Here is a 16375-nt window from a genome sequence, read left to right as displayed (position 1 = left end):
AATATGTGTCAAGTAAGAAAATAAGAATGAAGCAGAAGAGCAGCTCATTCTTGCCTCTGGCACAGGCTTGTGTGTTCGTTCTTTGTTTATTAGATTGCTCAGCCTTGGCTGAGGTAAACTCTGACATCTTTGACCTATATATATATATATATTATATATTATATATATCTATATATATATATATATATATATATATAATATATCTGTGTGCGTGTGTGTGAATAACTTGATCACGAAACATATAAAACGTGATGCTATGCATAAAGAAAGGTAATGAAACGGAGGAAAATGAAAAAAAAAAACGAGAACTCGCTTTTTCATATTCCTCCGTGGCATTACCTTTATATATATATATATATATATATATATATATATATATATATATATATAGATAGATAGATAGATAGATAGATAGATAGTTAGATAGTTAGATAGATAGATAGATAGATGATAGATAGATAGATAGTTATTATACGCACAAGTTCAGACACCAGGATAAACAAATTAAACTTATTTCATTCATGACTCTAAACTTTCATGAAACAGGGTTTTAGTAAGTGGCATTAATAGATGAAAAAGTCAAAAGAGCCAATGTCCAGACGAACTTTTGAAAAACCTACTAAACCAGAGCGTTTGATAAAGTATACCGAATATAGTAGTCACCTCTTTTGGGTAAAAGGGAAGAAGTGAAACAAACAACAAACAACTTGCGACTGTTCCTTGAAAAGCGTTGGAAGGGAAGGGAAGAGGTGGAGTAGCATGATGTTGTGCAGTTTGTCAGCGGTAATAAACGTGGTTAAACAACCTTCTCGCACCTCACGCACATATTTAACTGCTCTCTCTCTCTCTCTCTGTTTATAATGTCATTGCAACATTTGTAATACAACTAGACTTCAGTTACATATATTTTGTATTCCATATGAATTCTTTTGATATACCCTAATTACCATGTAGATGTAAACAATATTATCGCTACTATGTACTTACTATAATGTCTGACGCCAATGTACGTAATAAATTGATTAAAAAATCTCTCTCTCTCTCTCTCTCATATATATTATGTGTATTAATGATCTACTTCATTATAGTTACTTATGGGTAAATTCAGGTCTTTGGTTTCTCGAATAATAAATGTTGGTGTTTCGTTTTCCAGGCGTGAGCGGGAAGCCCCCGAGTATGCCCCCCCACCTCCTGCCGCCGGGCTCCGCCGCTGCTGCAGCAGCCGCGGCAGCAGCAGCAGCCGCCGAGAGCAGCACGACCAGCGTGAGCAGCAGCAGCAGCATAAGCAACAGCATCAGCATGAGCAGCGGCGGGGGCGTGGTGCTGAGCAACAAGGGCGTCCGAACGACCGCCACAGTCCCTCCTCTGGGACTGGGCACGCCCCTGGCTCCCCTGACCACCACGGCCGGAGCTAGACCTCCATCCCCTACTTCGTCCTCGTTTGCTGCTGCCCTTCGGTCCCTGGCCAAACAGGCAACGGCCCCCACAGGTAAACTAAACTCGAGTCTGATGGGGAAGAAGAAAACGACAGGCAGGAAGTAGGACTATGATCTATTGACTCTTTCATTCTTTTTCATTTTGCTTAGTAATAGGGACAGGGATTAAAAGTTCATGACATTCACGTGCAGGATATGAATGAGTTGCATAAAAGTCTAGTAATCTTGATATTCGATCTCTGAGGACGAATTAGAAGAAACTTTCGTTCCTAAGTAATATTTTCCTCCTTAGTTTAGTTCGTAGTAAGGAAGATGTTTTTCATCTTTATGTTAGTGTTTAGCTTTGAATGATCGTGGGTATATTCTATATCTGAATACGGATGAACTGGTACAATTTAATTATGTATAAGGCATATCGGTAAGGCCCAGTCTCCAAATTTGATTAAACTGTCTTCCCTGAGCGTTGAAACAACTCAAGGTTAAGGTCTGCTAAGTATTAGTCTAAAGTGTTTATGGTATGCTTGTCAGTGACCGAATTTTGTTTGTTTCAATGACAGTGAGAAGATTTTAGTTTGAATGTCTTTAGTAGGACTTTTATAACCAGGAATGTCAAGATAGATTTTATTTGCCCGATTGGTGATGTTATTATGTAGTTTTATGGAATATACTTCAAAGGTTTTTATTTTCTTGATTGTGGATGGCAATCTTTTGTACGTTAAACTTTCAAAGCAAGTTGTGGTTTGGCTTGGAATTAAATTTTCGCTTATATAAATGTTAGCAAGTTTATGTGTGCTTGATTGATATTGGGAAGTTTTGTTTTGCCGAGTTTTTCTTGGATATACACAATCATTTTCGTGATCGCTGAGCTGAAACACAAATCTTGATGAGAGAGAGAGAGAGAGAGAGAGAGAGAGAGAGAGAGAGAGAGAGAGATTTTAGAAATTATTGACATGATTCCATAAATTTCCTTGTATTGCTATTGTGCAGTTGTCAGACATTTACAATTCAGTATCCCAAAAAGGAAAATGTTGTGTGGTTTACATGGCACCCAGATTTCTCAGTTGCATTTGTTGATTTTTAGATACTTAGTTCATACACGAAGTGCTGGGGGATCCTAGAACAAAACCTCTCCAAGAAAATGTATGTTTACTGTACCTTCCTTTCAGTTTCAGAAAAAGAAGCAACGATTGTTGGGGAATCTCAGAGGCTGTCCCCCAAGGTGTCTGTCCTGGCCCCGAGCTCGACTTCCAGCAGTTTGAGCATGAGCGGAGGCTCAGCTCCTCCTCCTGTGGTGACAATCGCTCCCACCCACGCCCACATCATGACGACGGAGGGGGAAAGGAGCGCAGCCGTCAGTGAGGAGTTGGCTCGTGGGTTTCAGCCCTACCGAGCTCCTGACGTTCAGCCAACTCCTCCTGCAGCAGCCCCAGGGGCAACTCTGAGACCCCCAATGCCTCTGGATTTGCCCCACACATACCCTGCTTATCATCCTTCACTCTATCCTCATCACTTAGCCCACCAGTACAGGTAGGATAATTTGCATTGACACTTGTTATTACTTATTCTTATCGATGTTGGTCTTTTCAGAGCTTATATGCTTGTCCTTGTCACCTTGTGATGACATTTCTGTTCTCCTGTATGATTGGACATCCATGTGATTGTAACATTTATATTAGGATTTATTATGAAAGTATCAATGTTCAAGTACAGTAGTTAGTATCAGTGGGCTTTAGCCTTCTTTGCAGTGTGTAAAGAGGGAATATGTCAGCAGACTTCAGGCGGTTGACATCAATATCTTGTTTTGATTCATAATAGTTCCTCGTCATTAACATATACGAGACTGATAAATTTATAATCCATTTCAATATTTTTTTCATCAACATTCCTTAGATAGAAGTCTATGTCAACTTATGCTATATGCTTGTTGGTGAATGCACTTTTACACTTTGAAGTACTTTTTATCCTGTGTGTGGTAACAGATCTGGGAAAATATCACTTATGTAGTGACTACTATAAGGAAATTTCTATGTATGTTGTTTACCTCAGATTGAGTGATATATATATATATATATATATATATAATATATATATAGAGGCAGTCCCCGGGTTACTATGGGGGTTCCATTCATGAGAAGCTTTGTAACCTGAAAATTGTCATAAGCCGGAACATCGTAAAAAATCCTAAGAAAACCTTAGTTTTAATGCTTTGGAAACATTAAAAACTATGTAAACTGCATTCTTATTGCATTTTTCATCAAAAAAACCTTCAAATATTGATTATTTTGCATTTTTGGTGCCATATTTCTTCAGCCAGATCAGGATTGGAGGCGTCGTAACCCTGGGACATGCGTCGTAACTTGGAAATAATTTCTGATGAATATAATTGAAAAGCGCCTTAACCTTGGAATGTCATAAGCCGAACCCGTGAACCCGCTGCCTAATATATATATATCCCTGGGGGATATATATATATATATAGATATATATATATCTTATATATATCTATATCTATATATATATATATATTATATATATATATATATATATAATATCATATATATATCTATATATATATATATAAATATATATATACTATAATATAATAATTATATATAATATAATATTTTAATTTATATAATATATATAGTATATAGGTATATATAAAATACCTGTTATATATATATATATATATCATTATATAATATATATAATTATTATAGAGATACTGTATATACATATATTATATATATATATATATATATTATATATATATATATATATATATATATATATATATTATAATATATATATAATCTGCCTGTCTGTGAATTTGGTCACATCGCCGTGATTCATATATAAGCATTAAGCTACAAATGTCCTTTAATATCCAATTTGTTCTACCTTGGAAATTATATATTTTCATATATGTTAATTGAAGGGAAATGTTTTAGTTGATAAGAAGTTCATGAACTCGAATCATGGAAGAAAAGAATTCACAACTCCAGTGATGTGCCTTAAACCACATGACCATCAAGGGAGGTAAATGTTTATTCCGATTACCAGATCACTGTCAAATACCTGAGTTTGGCAGTAATTTGTCGGTGGGAGTTGGTATCAGCTTATACCTCCCTTGATGGCCATGTGGTTTAAGGTGCGTCACTGCGGTCTTGAGTTCTTGTTCTCTGTGGTTCGATCCCACGCAATGATGATGAATTTATTATCAACTAAAAAATTTCCTTTGGTTAACATACCAAAACATATTTCCAAGGTAGAGCAAATTGGATATTAAAGGACATTAAAATATAAAGGTATGTATGTATACTTATTTTTCGTCCATGTATGTTACTTGCAGCTTTTTCATCCCACAACAGTGAAAATGTCATTTTACTTGGTCTCATAGAAAAGAGACTCATCCGTCATTTATGTTTACTTTTGCTGTTGTTATTTTGCTTTAATTTATTCATGTACTCATAAAATAACTGTATTAGTGTGTGTGGAAAGGAGAGAAAAAGTTAAAAATTGAAGTTAATTTTGAAATGTAAAGAAGATTATGTTAATGCATTATTGTGTCTTACTGGGTCACTTGGGATTTGTTTAAAGATGATTAGTTTCTGTTTATAAATGTGTAGCTATATAGTACCAAGTAATCATTTGTTTCAGACTAACTTGCAGAACTAATATTTGCTTGTACCATACATGCCCATTAACTGGACGACAAACCTACAGACATTGAATCCCAAACATTCAATACAAACATTAAAATACCGCCTATATATGCACACACATATAATACAGCCACATATATATCCTTAAATACACACACACACACACACACACACATTATATATATATATATATATATATATATATATATATATATATATATATATATATATATATATATAGATATATACTATATATGTATATGTATAATATATATAATATATTATGTTTATATATATATATCATATCCTATATATATATAATATATATATCTATATATATATATATATATAATATATAGTGTTCCCCCGTATTCGCGGGGGATGCGTACCAGACCCCATGAATAGTTAGAATCCGCGAATGTTTGGAACCCCTATAAAAGCGCTAAAAACAGCCTATTTCCTTAGTTAAAACTTAAGAAAAACCACTAAAAATTTTCATACTTGGTTTTTTTAATAGTTTTATCACAAAAAGTGCATTTTATGATGAAATTGATCACAAAAACCAGGAATTTGTGGATATTTCTCTTAGAAAAATACCGCGAATGCGCGAATTTTCCGCGAATAATGCAGGGAAACGTTCCCGAGAGAAATCCGCGAATGTGTGAGTCCGCGAATCCGGAGAACGCGAATACGGGGGGTCCACTGTATGTGTGTGTATATATATATATATATATATATAGATATATATTATATATATATATATAATTATATATATATATTAAATATATTATATAGTGTGTATGTGTGTTTGTGTGTGCAGAATTTACACCCAGAAACAATAGGCAACAAGCCAAGAAATTAGACCGCTGTAGCTTGTTCCCGGTTGTTTTAAAGTCAAACCTGCCCACCGCCGCTAGCCCGCTGGGGGAGCGATGGAGCTCCCTCCAACACTAAGTCATTTCTCTTTGTTGCTGTCCAGTGCATACAGACAGTCATTGTAAATTTGTCTGCATTATTGTGGAAGATTTATCCAGTCATAACAACGCAACTTCATCAGCTTCAACGAACACTAGATTCTGCACTTCTTGCTACAAATGACTTAAGTGTCAAACTTTTTTTTGGCAGTCATACTGTCTGTTCTAATTGTAAGGGTTATGACTAGTTCGAAGATAATTGCCATCAGTGTAGGGATGGGTCAGACTCGCAACGTCAGGAGTCGGTGACTTTCATTAAATCAACAGTTATTAGGAGTAATAGCAAGCGTAGGGCTAAAAGTAAGCGTATGGCTGCAGAAGTGCAAGATCTGTAGGCACTCCGTTATAGCACATATGTGCAAGAACTTGCAGTGTTTCCAGACCTTGCAATACCAGATCTTGTAGTGTTACCAGATAAGTGCGATAATATACGTTCATGATTCTGTTAAGACCTGTTGCATCATCTGATACTGAGGTAGGCTAAACAATGAGATCAGATGTATATTTTAATGGTTTGAGCTCTATCCATGGTAACTATGGAGATTTTGTAGTCAGTCAAATCAGTAATTTAGCTGATGTTATTAAAGATTACGGTAATCATGGTTGTTCCAGCTCCCCTGGTTCTGTTTTGGGTTCGCCTGAGAGCAATCCTGTCGCAACACTGTACATTCATTACCTCACCATTCCACGGGTAGTGGGAATGTTCTGACTGGAGTGCATAGCAGAACCATGGCGAATAGTCTCCCTTTCCCCTGATATTCAGATTGATAGAGATAGTGATCCGTGTAGGCCTAGGTCCTGCGGTAATGTTAACGAGACGTCGTTTCAGGCCGCGCAATCGTGTATTTTATATGATGGGCGAGCTCTTTAGCCTACTACAGAGGAATTATCGCCCATGCAGATGTCTTCGTCTAATTAAAGGGTCTAGTGTTTCATCAAGTTTTATTTGTACTGCACTATATTAGAATTCATTTTATGAAAACAGTTCAGTTTTGTAACTCAGTTGCGGTGTTTTATTGTAAGGATTTCTGTTCTTAGTATGTATCATCCTGACTCAGCCAGCTTTCTATTTGCATCCTTTGTTTGTATGATAATGCTTAAAACATAAATTAAGTTATTTTAGTAGCAATTGTGCAAGTCATCAGAGAACCATTCATAAGGGTAAACATATATTAACCTGGGGTTGAATACTTTCCTCCATATATGGGTGGTTTTAAAGGGCATATTAGTGAGAGATTACATTGACATATGACACGTCACTTGTCATTGGTAATTCGTTCAGTATGCTCAGCCATTCAGAAGAATACAATAACTAACATTGCAGGTTTTTCAGCACCCAGATTAAAACTACATTGGAAAACAATCATATTTTTATCAGTCAAGTCAGCACTCAGTAATACTGTAATCTTGTGTTTGTATGCATAAGCATGTACATATGTGCCATTGAAAATCCTTTGGGCAGGGTGTGGGGTAAGCATCCTCATTGCAAAAATACTTGTTGAAAACTGGAAGGGTAACATCTTCATACTTAACAGTAATACGTAACTGCATTGATATTTAGTATCATTCTCCTGTTGGGGATCTCTCTTTCTCTCTCCTAACTAAACTTTATATTGCCAGCTCTATAATACACACACTCTCTTGTACAGATTGGAGGAGCAGCTTTATCTGGAGCGCTACGGGTTACTTCGACCACCCCTCAGCCCGTATAGTGTAGGCGGTTTGTCAGGGCTGTATCCTGGAACAGCTGGGTCTCCATACCTGTCAGCAAGGTTCCCTCCTGATTTGCTCCCAACATCATTGGCAGCATTGCATCCTTCATCTGCACTCTTGCATGAAAGGTCAGCAAGTCTTGCAAGAATTGCATTGCTTCATGATATATTTTGGGCTGTCCTTGATATTTCTTCTTGCACTGAATAAGTTCCTTTAATATTATGAATTTAACTTGATGGCTAGAGAAGTCTTTTAAATTATTATTCCAGTTGTTGTTACTGATTAGTATGGTGCAGTTAATTAATACTACACCCTCATAATTAGCCTAATTACAATTCTTCCTTCTGACTAGAATATTAAGTTTATTTTGTTGAGTTTCATATACTGTATTGAAAATGTTCATTGCTTTACTAAACATTATGCAGTTCATGGGACTGTTGACCTGTTCAACTCTGTTTAGTGTATTGTTTTAAATTATGACTCGAGTGAATCTTTCTTGTCTTTACTTAAAAAGATCTCTTAGAGTTCATTCTTAAATCTTGTGATTATTATTTGCATATTTTGTCTTCAGTAGTATTCACATTAGAACATGCCTGAGAAACATTCATGAAAAGACATGTGTTCTCTAATCTAAACTTTATATCTTACAGATTAAAATTAGAAGAGGACATGCGACAAAGAGAATATGAGCTAGAACTTAGAAGAGAAAGGGAACTAGAAAGAGAAAGGGAAAGAGAGCGGGAGAGGGAAAGAGACAGGGAAAGGGAGAGGGAAAAAGAGCGGGAACGTGAACGAGAAAAGGAGAGAGAGCGGGAGAGGGAACGTGATAAAGAAAAGGAACGAGAGCGAGAAAGAGAAAGGGCGCGGGAAAAGGAAAGAGAAAGGCAACGACAACGTGATCACCATGAAGCTGAAAGAAATAAAGAAGGTAATTCTGAATACTTTTAGCTCAAAGTATGTTATTTTCTTAACAGGATTTTAAGCAGCATTAATTTAATGAAAGATGGAATGCAGTGTTTTTATATAGCACTGTAGTTCATATCATTTGACACTACTACGTATAAATGTAACTGTGATGCATTGGAAGGCCAGATTTATGGTTTCAAAACCTATCTTACAGTTCATAAAGGGAGTGATTTTATTTAAAAGAAAACAAATTTATACCATTCTAGTCCCTGTAGGGGGGGTAGTGCCATCAGTGGACCTCATGCGGTGCACTGTAGGCATTACTTAAAAGGTTCTTTGCAGCATGCCTTAGGTCCCTAGCTGCAACCACTTTTGCTCCTTTTACTGTACCTCCTTTCATATTCTCTTTCTTTTTCTAACTTTCCACCCTCTCCTAACACTTGATTCATAGTGCAGCTGTGAGGTTTTCCTCCTGTTACACCTTTCAAGCCTTTTACTGTCAATTTCCATTTCAGCACTGAATAACCGCATAGGTCTCAGTGCTTTGCCTTGGCCTAAATTCTATATTCAACTCAACTTATACCGTTCTAGTGTGATGTGCCATGTGGAGTAAGGATTAACTGCTGTATTTTCATTTTATTATTGGTACAGATTTTATCAAAGGCTTTTGATAAATGTTTGGGAATATTTCTCTGTGTGAAATTCTCTGACCATGGAGGAAAGAACTATCTAACACTGCTGTAGTGTAAAAAGGCATAAACATTTGTAGATTGGAATATTATTTATGCTTGCCTTCTGAAAAGGTTGGATAGGCAACCATTACTCTCACCTCATCCAGGTCCAACAGAAACAAGAATTAGGAAATAAATGAGGTTTAACCATAAGTAAAACATTTAGTTGACATCTGAATGGATGGAAGGTTTAATAGTAATTAGGAATCATAAAGTTGAAGTTAAATGAGAATTCATAATGTTGGTCACTGAGAGACAAAGGAATGGTGTGCAGACTGGAAGATTTAAGGGGACCAAATTAGTGTGTGTAGCAAAGAGAAGGCAATAAAACTGTGGCAGTGAGACTGGATCTTGAGATGAGGTAGAGTCAATGATCAAACTAATTATGAGTCAGAATCATGTTGATGAGGGAATATGAGAACAGTATTTGAGATAGTGACAGATGAGGTCAGTAGCAGATTGTAGTGAATGTCTTAAGAAGAAAAACAGCACTGAAACAGCACATTATTTTTCTTAAGCATACTACTTAGCATTTTGGATAATGAGATCATTACAAAATAAAATTGTAATAGCCTGAACACTAGGTATTTTAAAGAAGTGGATTACTTTATATTGAAATAAAATTGATTGCCTTCAACTCATCTTTGATGTATATTAAATTAGTTTTGATCTCCATATTGTACCTAGCCGCAGTAGTACTCACTTGTTTGAACCTGGGGATTGTGGATTCCATTCTTACACATTTTAAGTGAAGTGGTCAGGTGAAATACCCTACTGCTATATACACAGTAATTAAATGCCACTGGGATAGGTAGGTAAATGGAATAGAAGTAAAAGGGTGTTGCTTAGTAGCAATAATTATTTCAGTGCCAGGTTTCTGAGTTATATGAGGGAGTACCTTAAGAGAGTAAATCTGAATTGTTTGCACTAAAATAATCTAGCTCTCTCCATTTTTTGTTGAAGTGCATATTAGTAATTAATAATTTCTTCTTTTAGCTGAACGTAATCAACACCAAGACAGAAGCAGAGATCGAAGTCCTATCACACACAATGTTGTGCATGGCTGTATACCAGCTATTCCCGTTTCTAGTCTCAGCACAAGCAGTGTTACCGTTACTAGCAGTGCACTTAGTCGTAAAAATCAACCTATTGGTAAGTCAAAATTACTTAGCAGTTACTTTATTATACAGTATAGTTCAAGCCCCTTGAGTTTAAATTCGTGTAAATTTAGTTTTTACATTTCTTGTATGTGAGGCTTTTTTAACATTGTTGTTTCACAGCATTATCATATTAGTACTCTTATGTATGTGCAGATTATTTGAATTTTGTTCCTTTTTTCATCAATATTTGGTCATATGATACTAGTTGTATGATATATTTTGTCAAATATTTGTATGTATCCCTTTGTGGGTCTTACACAAGGGTCTAGTCTCTATAGCTATTGATTACGTATTGCTATGAGTGGAGCGATGATGGAGGTTAGATAAAGGACTCGGGTTACTACAAGTTTGCAGGATAAGAAAATGGGTGTGAATGTAGTGAGTATTGGCTGATATGTATACTGATGTACATATAGACATTGCAGTATTAATTAGAAGAGAGAAGAGAAACTGCAAGGAATGGTTAAGAAATTCAAAAGTATAGGTATGAAATGAAAGTATAGTGGTTAGATGTAAGTTATTTGTTTCATACTGACATTAGGGAATGAACATAACTGATGATAGTAGAGTAAGAGGAAAAGTGAATTACAGAATAGGTGAGGCAAGAAGCATAGCAATAGTGTTGTAAAGGTTGGTTGGAGGAAAGAAGTGTCTAGGGAAGCAAAGTTGAGCTTAAATTAATGGATTGTTGAGCCAATGGAAATGAAATGTTGGTGACAAATGCAACACATGAAGTGAATTGTCAGTACCATATATACAAGCAGCAGGATACATTGAAAGCATGAGAATTATAGAAATATGACAATTATGTGGTAAAAAAAGTTGGCATAGTAAAAATATACCATATTTGCCAGTCTATTAGACATTTTATTTTTTTAAATGTATAAAAAAACTGCCCTACGTCCAATGTGACCGCTTTATGGATGGGAAACCGAGCACCATAGGCTAGGAGCATATGTAGGCACAAATATTGCCAATAACAAAGCATTGAAAAAGAAGCATTACAGTAAAATACTAAAAATAAAATATTGAAAACCAACTGAATTATCAGACTGTTATCACAAACTTAGGAAAAAAATTCTGTACGATACATTGGCAATTAATATCTAAGGAAAAAAATTCTGTACGATACATTGGCAATTAATATCTAAGGGAAGCTCACATAATCTCACTTAACCTCCTTCCCAAGCACACATAATCCACACCTGATATGTCTTACATTATATAAGGACTGTTTAACCTGCCAGCTATTTGCAATGAGTTAATTTAAACAAAATATGGTTGTCATGGAGACCTGTCGCATTAACACAATATATTATAAACAACAGTACAGCTGACCTGAGGAGGTGGTAAAATTTTGGGCATGGTTTTCCATAAAGTACATAACATTGTTTATTATAAATTTCATACAAGAGTCCTACCCCATTGCTGAAAAAAAAGGCACAGTTATAACCAAATTTGAACTACAAAATCACTAAAATATCTGGCAATAAATGTATGATGAAACATACTAAAATGTTTTTTTTTTCCACTAAAATATTTGTAAAATAGGTGTATCTTATGCGAGGGTGCATCGTATATGCCAACAAGTAGTACAGTACATTGAAGTAGCATAGGTGGAATAAAAAGTTTTAATTGGTTTGGTTATATAAAGATAAATGAGGTGAGGAGTGTGAATAAATCAAAGCTTTGAGTGAAACAGGGATACCATAAAGTGTTGGATAGATGGAATGAAGATGTACTTTAATAGATCAGGTGCACAAGATTGCATGTTAAGATACAGGCAAGTTGTATAGGGTGTTTAAAGGAGTCAGAGACTAACACATTGCTAACGAACCCTCTATCAATTGGCTGATGCCGAGAAATTTTCTGCAAATTTCATCCTTGGTTTAACAATTAAATAGTGGACTTATCAAGTGTCCAGAGCCACCTTATGTAAGAGAAACTGCCATAAATGCTACATAAATATACTACTCATCATGTTTTTCATCTTCTATTATTATTCTTTCTTTCAGGAGTTGCAACCCAACAGATCGCTCAGCCATTAGATATTCGCAATCCAGGGACTTTTAGACCCATCAACGATGTCACATTCTTGGGGCACATTTCGGGGGCCCATGCACAAGCTCAGGTTCAGGCCCAAGCTCAGGCACAGGCCCAAGCTCAGGTTCAAGCACAGCAAGCTCAAGCCCAGGTCCAACCCCAGGGAGTTCAGGCCCAAGCCCAGGTCCAGGCAGCTCAGGTTCAGGCCCAGGTGGCTCAAGTTTCCAGCCAGCCAGCTCAGGCTCAAGTCAAACCTAAAGTTCAGGGTCAAACTCAGACCCTCCTAAGCCATACAAGAGAAGATTCTCTCCCCAATAGATTAGACTCTTCCAAAGATACTGCTCGTCCTATTGTGAAGCCTCGCACACCGGTTATCGTTAGGCCGTTTGAAACAACACCAAGTGAACCTATTCAAGTTTCTCAAAATATTACAAAAATTAACAATGTGCCTCCAATAATTAAAAGTAGTAGTGAGAGTTTAACATCTCAACAAACTAAAGTCATAGTGGGAAGTGGGGAAGTTAACAATGTCACAGAAATTAAGAAAGAAGTAGTGAGTGATAGTAGGGGAGTGTGGCAACCTGTCCAGATGGATAAGACTAGTAGTAGTAGTAGCAGTAGTAGTTGCAGCCCTGTTCCTGCCGTGGTCACTACTAACAGTCAACCTTCACCAATTCCCAACCACATTCTACCTACACTGCCACCTGTTAAACGGATCCCAACGCCTCCACCTCCCCCTCCCCCTCCAGTGCCAGTACCAGAACCTGTGAGTCGCTTAGATATTGAAGAGCGACGGTTGCGTGAGCTACGTGAAGCAGGCTTGGAGGTTGAGGAGGCTGAGGAGGTGTTGCAGGAAGAGGCTGTGGCACCTCCTCGAGCTTTCACTCTTGTTTGCACAAAAGGTCCACCTGCTCCATTAGATGACTCTCAGGAGGTCAGTCATTTTTAAAGCTTTTGTGTTAGTTTCCGTTCTTAGTATCGTTAAGACTACTTGCAGGTACTTAATACAGTAGGTTAGCATTTTGTCTTTTTCAAAAGTAGATTTGTTAAAAGTTAGAGTTCTGGTAGTTTGATACATTGGTTGAAATTTTCTTCTTGCTGCTCTACAGAAAATGTCGTTCTTGGGAATGGTAGGCCTGACTACACATGCTCATGCACAAGAAAGTGAACTTAATCAGTGTGAAAGACGGGCGCAAGTGTTAAGTCCATTAGAGCCAACATCACTTCCAGCTTCACCAAAGGAATCTGAAAGTTTTTCTGAGGACCTTGTACCTCTGTTGGCTCCTGGACATAGTTTACCAGCAGTAATGACATCCTCTGAGGAACTCTGTCTGGCTCATGAATATCCCCACAAAGCTCGATTCTTACATCATTTGGGGCTGCAACCTCAACATTCTTTACACCGGCAACAAGGTAGGTTGCAACTTGCTCAACTGAATTAAGGTTCAGATGTAAATTGATTTGTTTTGGTACAGTAAAATTTTCCCTTAACTTTTTTTTTAGTAAAAAAAAATTACAAGTTTGATTTCATTCTAGGAAAAAAATTTTGCTATACAGGAAAAAGGTTGATGTAGGTAGCACTTTGTAGATACTGTAAGTAATAATGTTGAAAGACATTACAAAAATTTGCAGAGGTTACTTTTAACTTTGTTGGTACTGTAGCTTCTACTACTGCAAATAAGTAGATAAATGTATTTAGCAGAAATTAATACTGGAAATTGTTTTGGAAGAGCTAGAATGCTTGCATGAGTTTCAGATTTACCTTTTATGGTAAAGATATGTTAAAGATTTTGAAAAAGAAATATCTATCAGTAGAAGGAAATCTATGGTAGTATCTATAAGTTAACAAACTAATTTGTGCAATATGTCAGTTGTAGCTTACCTGGTTCTTATACAAAATTTGAGTACTGTAATGATTGATGTGTTATCCCCAAATGTGCAGGAATGCATGTAAGTGACAATTAGTAATCCTGTTACCAGTTAGTTTTAACAAAAATGTTTTAACTACAAAGAGTATTTTCAAAAGGATAAGGCTGGCAAGTCAAAATAGTTCTTAAAAATAATTGAAGTAGTTTGTCTGCTGCCCATGAATCAACATATGGACAGAGGGTTTAAGTTGATACATTTTTGCACAATTTTTCTTTCATTTACCCCAAATTTTAATTAAGTAATAATTCTTATATGTACAATTGTATTCCAAATATGCATAGAAACTGTTATGAAAAACCTTATTTCATCAACAGAAGTAGAGGCAGTATGGCAATTAGTGGTGCAAGAAAGGTTACGAAGATATCGCCAGGAAAGTTCAGACCCGCTGGCAGTTCGTGTCTGTGAAGCCCTGGAACAGCTGTTAGCAGCTAATTTACATCACCAGCCATCACATCCGCCAAATAGTTCTCTTTCAGTACCCTTGCTCAAAGTTGCAGCATCACCACCTGCTTCTGTACATACGTCCTCTTCATCAGTATCAGCTGTAACCACTGCCACCACAACAACAACTGTTGCTACCACATCGACAGTTGCTACCACTGCAACAGTAGCCACAACAACAACAGTAGCAGCGACCACCTCCATTGTAGCTTCCACTAAAGCTACAACAATCACAACGTCTGCTCACAGCACAATTCCCTCTGGTTTGACGACAAAAGTAAGTAAACTGTTTAATTTAAATCTACCATTTTAGATTTATAGACTTATGTACAGGATTCCAAAACTGGCAATAAATGTACAATATGTAAACACAAACATCAAAGTAATGTTTTGATCATAGCTGATTTCACATGAAGATAAATTAGGTATCAGGTAGTTTGATACTGTTTTTGCTTTTCAGGTTAATTTGAAATTTTATCAAATCTTTGTAGATTGAACACACTATTCAGGGAAGCCATGATGATTAACTTTGAAAACTTATGTAGTTGTTCATTTAAAGGAGGAAAACTAGTTCTCTGGTGGTTTAAGTTCACACAGTATGTACATGTCACAAATATTTCTTGTTTTGTATGGAACCCTGTTGAGTTTACTGGAAAAGGTAAATTTGAATAAGTCAATTTCAGGTTTCATTGCAGGTTTTGCATCTGAGTGACTTTTCAAGTTAGTAGTTAGTTGCACAGAAAATACATGTTCAGAATTTTGAATGGAAAAATGATTAAAGCAACAGTATATAAAATTTATTACTAAAGACCATAAAATGTCATTCTTTCTATGATCTATTTAATTACTGCACAAGAGTATAGCTTATCATATGCATAAATTAGTGGAGGAAGAGTGTAGCAACAATAATTATGATACAGTGAAGAGCATTTTTAATCTTAAGGATCATTATTGAATACCACATACAATATTAATTGTATCATCAGAAACAAATATTTCAGTTTATATCCTAGAAAAGTGCACAATAAATAGTGTAAATGTCAAGTGATGTTTCCCCAAAGGAAACAAGAGGACTTTAACAGTATAGTACAGTAATTTTGTACCAATAAGAAGTAGCTTTTGAAAACAAGAATTTTTACCAATACATTTAAACACAGATTTGGGAATGAAATTATGATAAATACAAATGATTTGTAAAAGAGGTCATCAATGCAAGGTAGATGGTAAATAGTGATGTTACTCAATATTTATTATAACTTCGCAAGTTTTATGCTCATTTTTTTTAACGTTCACACTTATATGTACATGACAGGTTATTCTTTAAATAATATCTTGACAACACACACTATTAAAGGAATCGATTCTTGTAATTTTTCC

The 16375-nt window shown here is 36.0% G+C and overlaps 1 protein-coding gene across 3 annotated transcripts in view; it reads left to right on the top strand.

Moving 5' to 3' along the window:
• LOC135205510 (mucin-5AC-like) overlaps positions 1–16375 on the top strand; it is a 477203-nt gene that overhangs the window by 436091 nt on the left and 24737 nt on the right. For all 3 annotated transcript variants that reach the window (XM_064236248.1, XM_064236246.1, XM_064236247.1), the window contains 8 exons: positions 1154–1489; positions 2603–2963; positions 7725–7916; positions 8439–8716; positions 10422–10577; positions 12601–13562; positions 13738–14041; positions 14872–15275. In XM_064236248.1, coding sequence (XP_064092318.1) covers positions 1154–1489; positions 2603–2963; positions 7725–7916; positions 8439–8716; positions 10422–10577; positions 12601–13562; positions 13738–14041; positions 14872–15275 — 2993 coding nt within the window. The remainder of the gene's footprint in view (positions 1–1153; positions 1490–2602; positions 2964–7724; positions 7917–8438; positions 8717–10421; positions 10578–12600; positions 13563–13737; positions 14042–14871; positions 15276–16375) is intronic.

Source organism: Macrobrachium nipponense, chromosome 24, assembly GCF_015104395.2.
Source record: "Macrobrachium nipponense isolate FS-2020 chromosome 24, ASM1510439v2, whole genome shotgun sequence".
Lineage (NCBI taxonomy): Eukaryota > Metazoa > Arthropoda > Malacostraca > Decapoda > Palaemonidae > Macrobrachium > Macrobrachium nipponense.
This window is presented reverse-complemented; position numbering and strand designations above follow the sequence as displayed.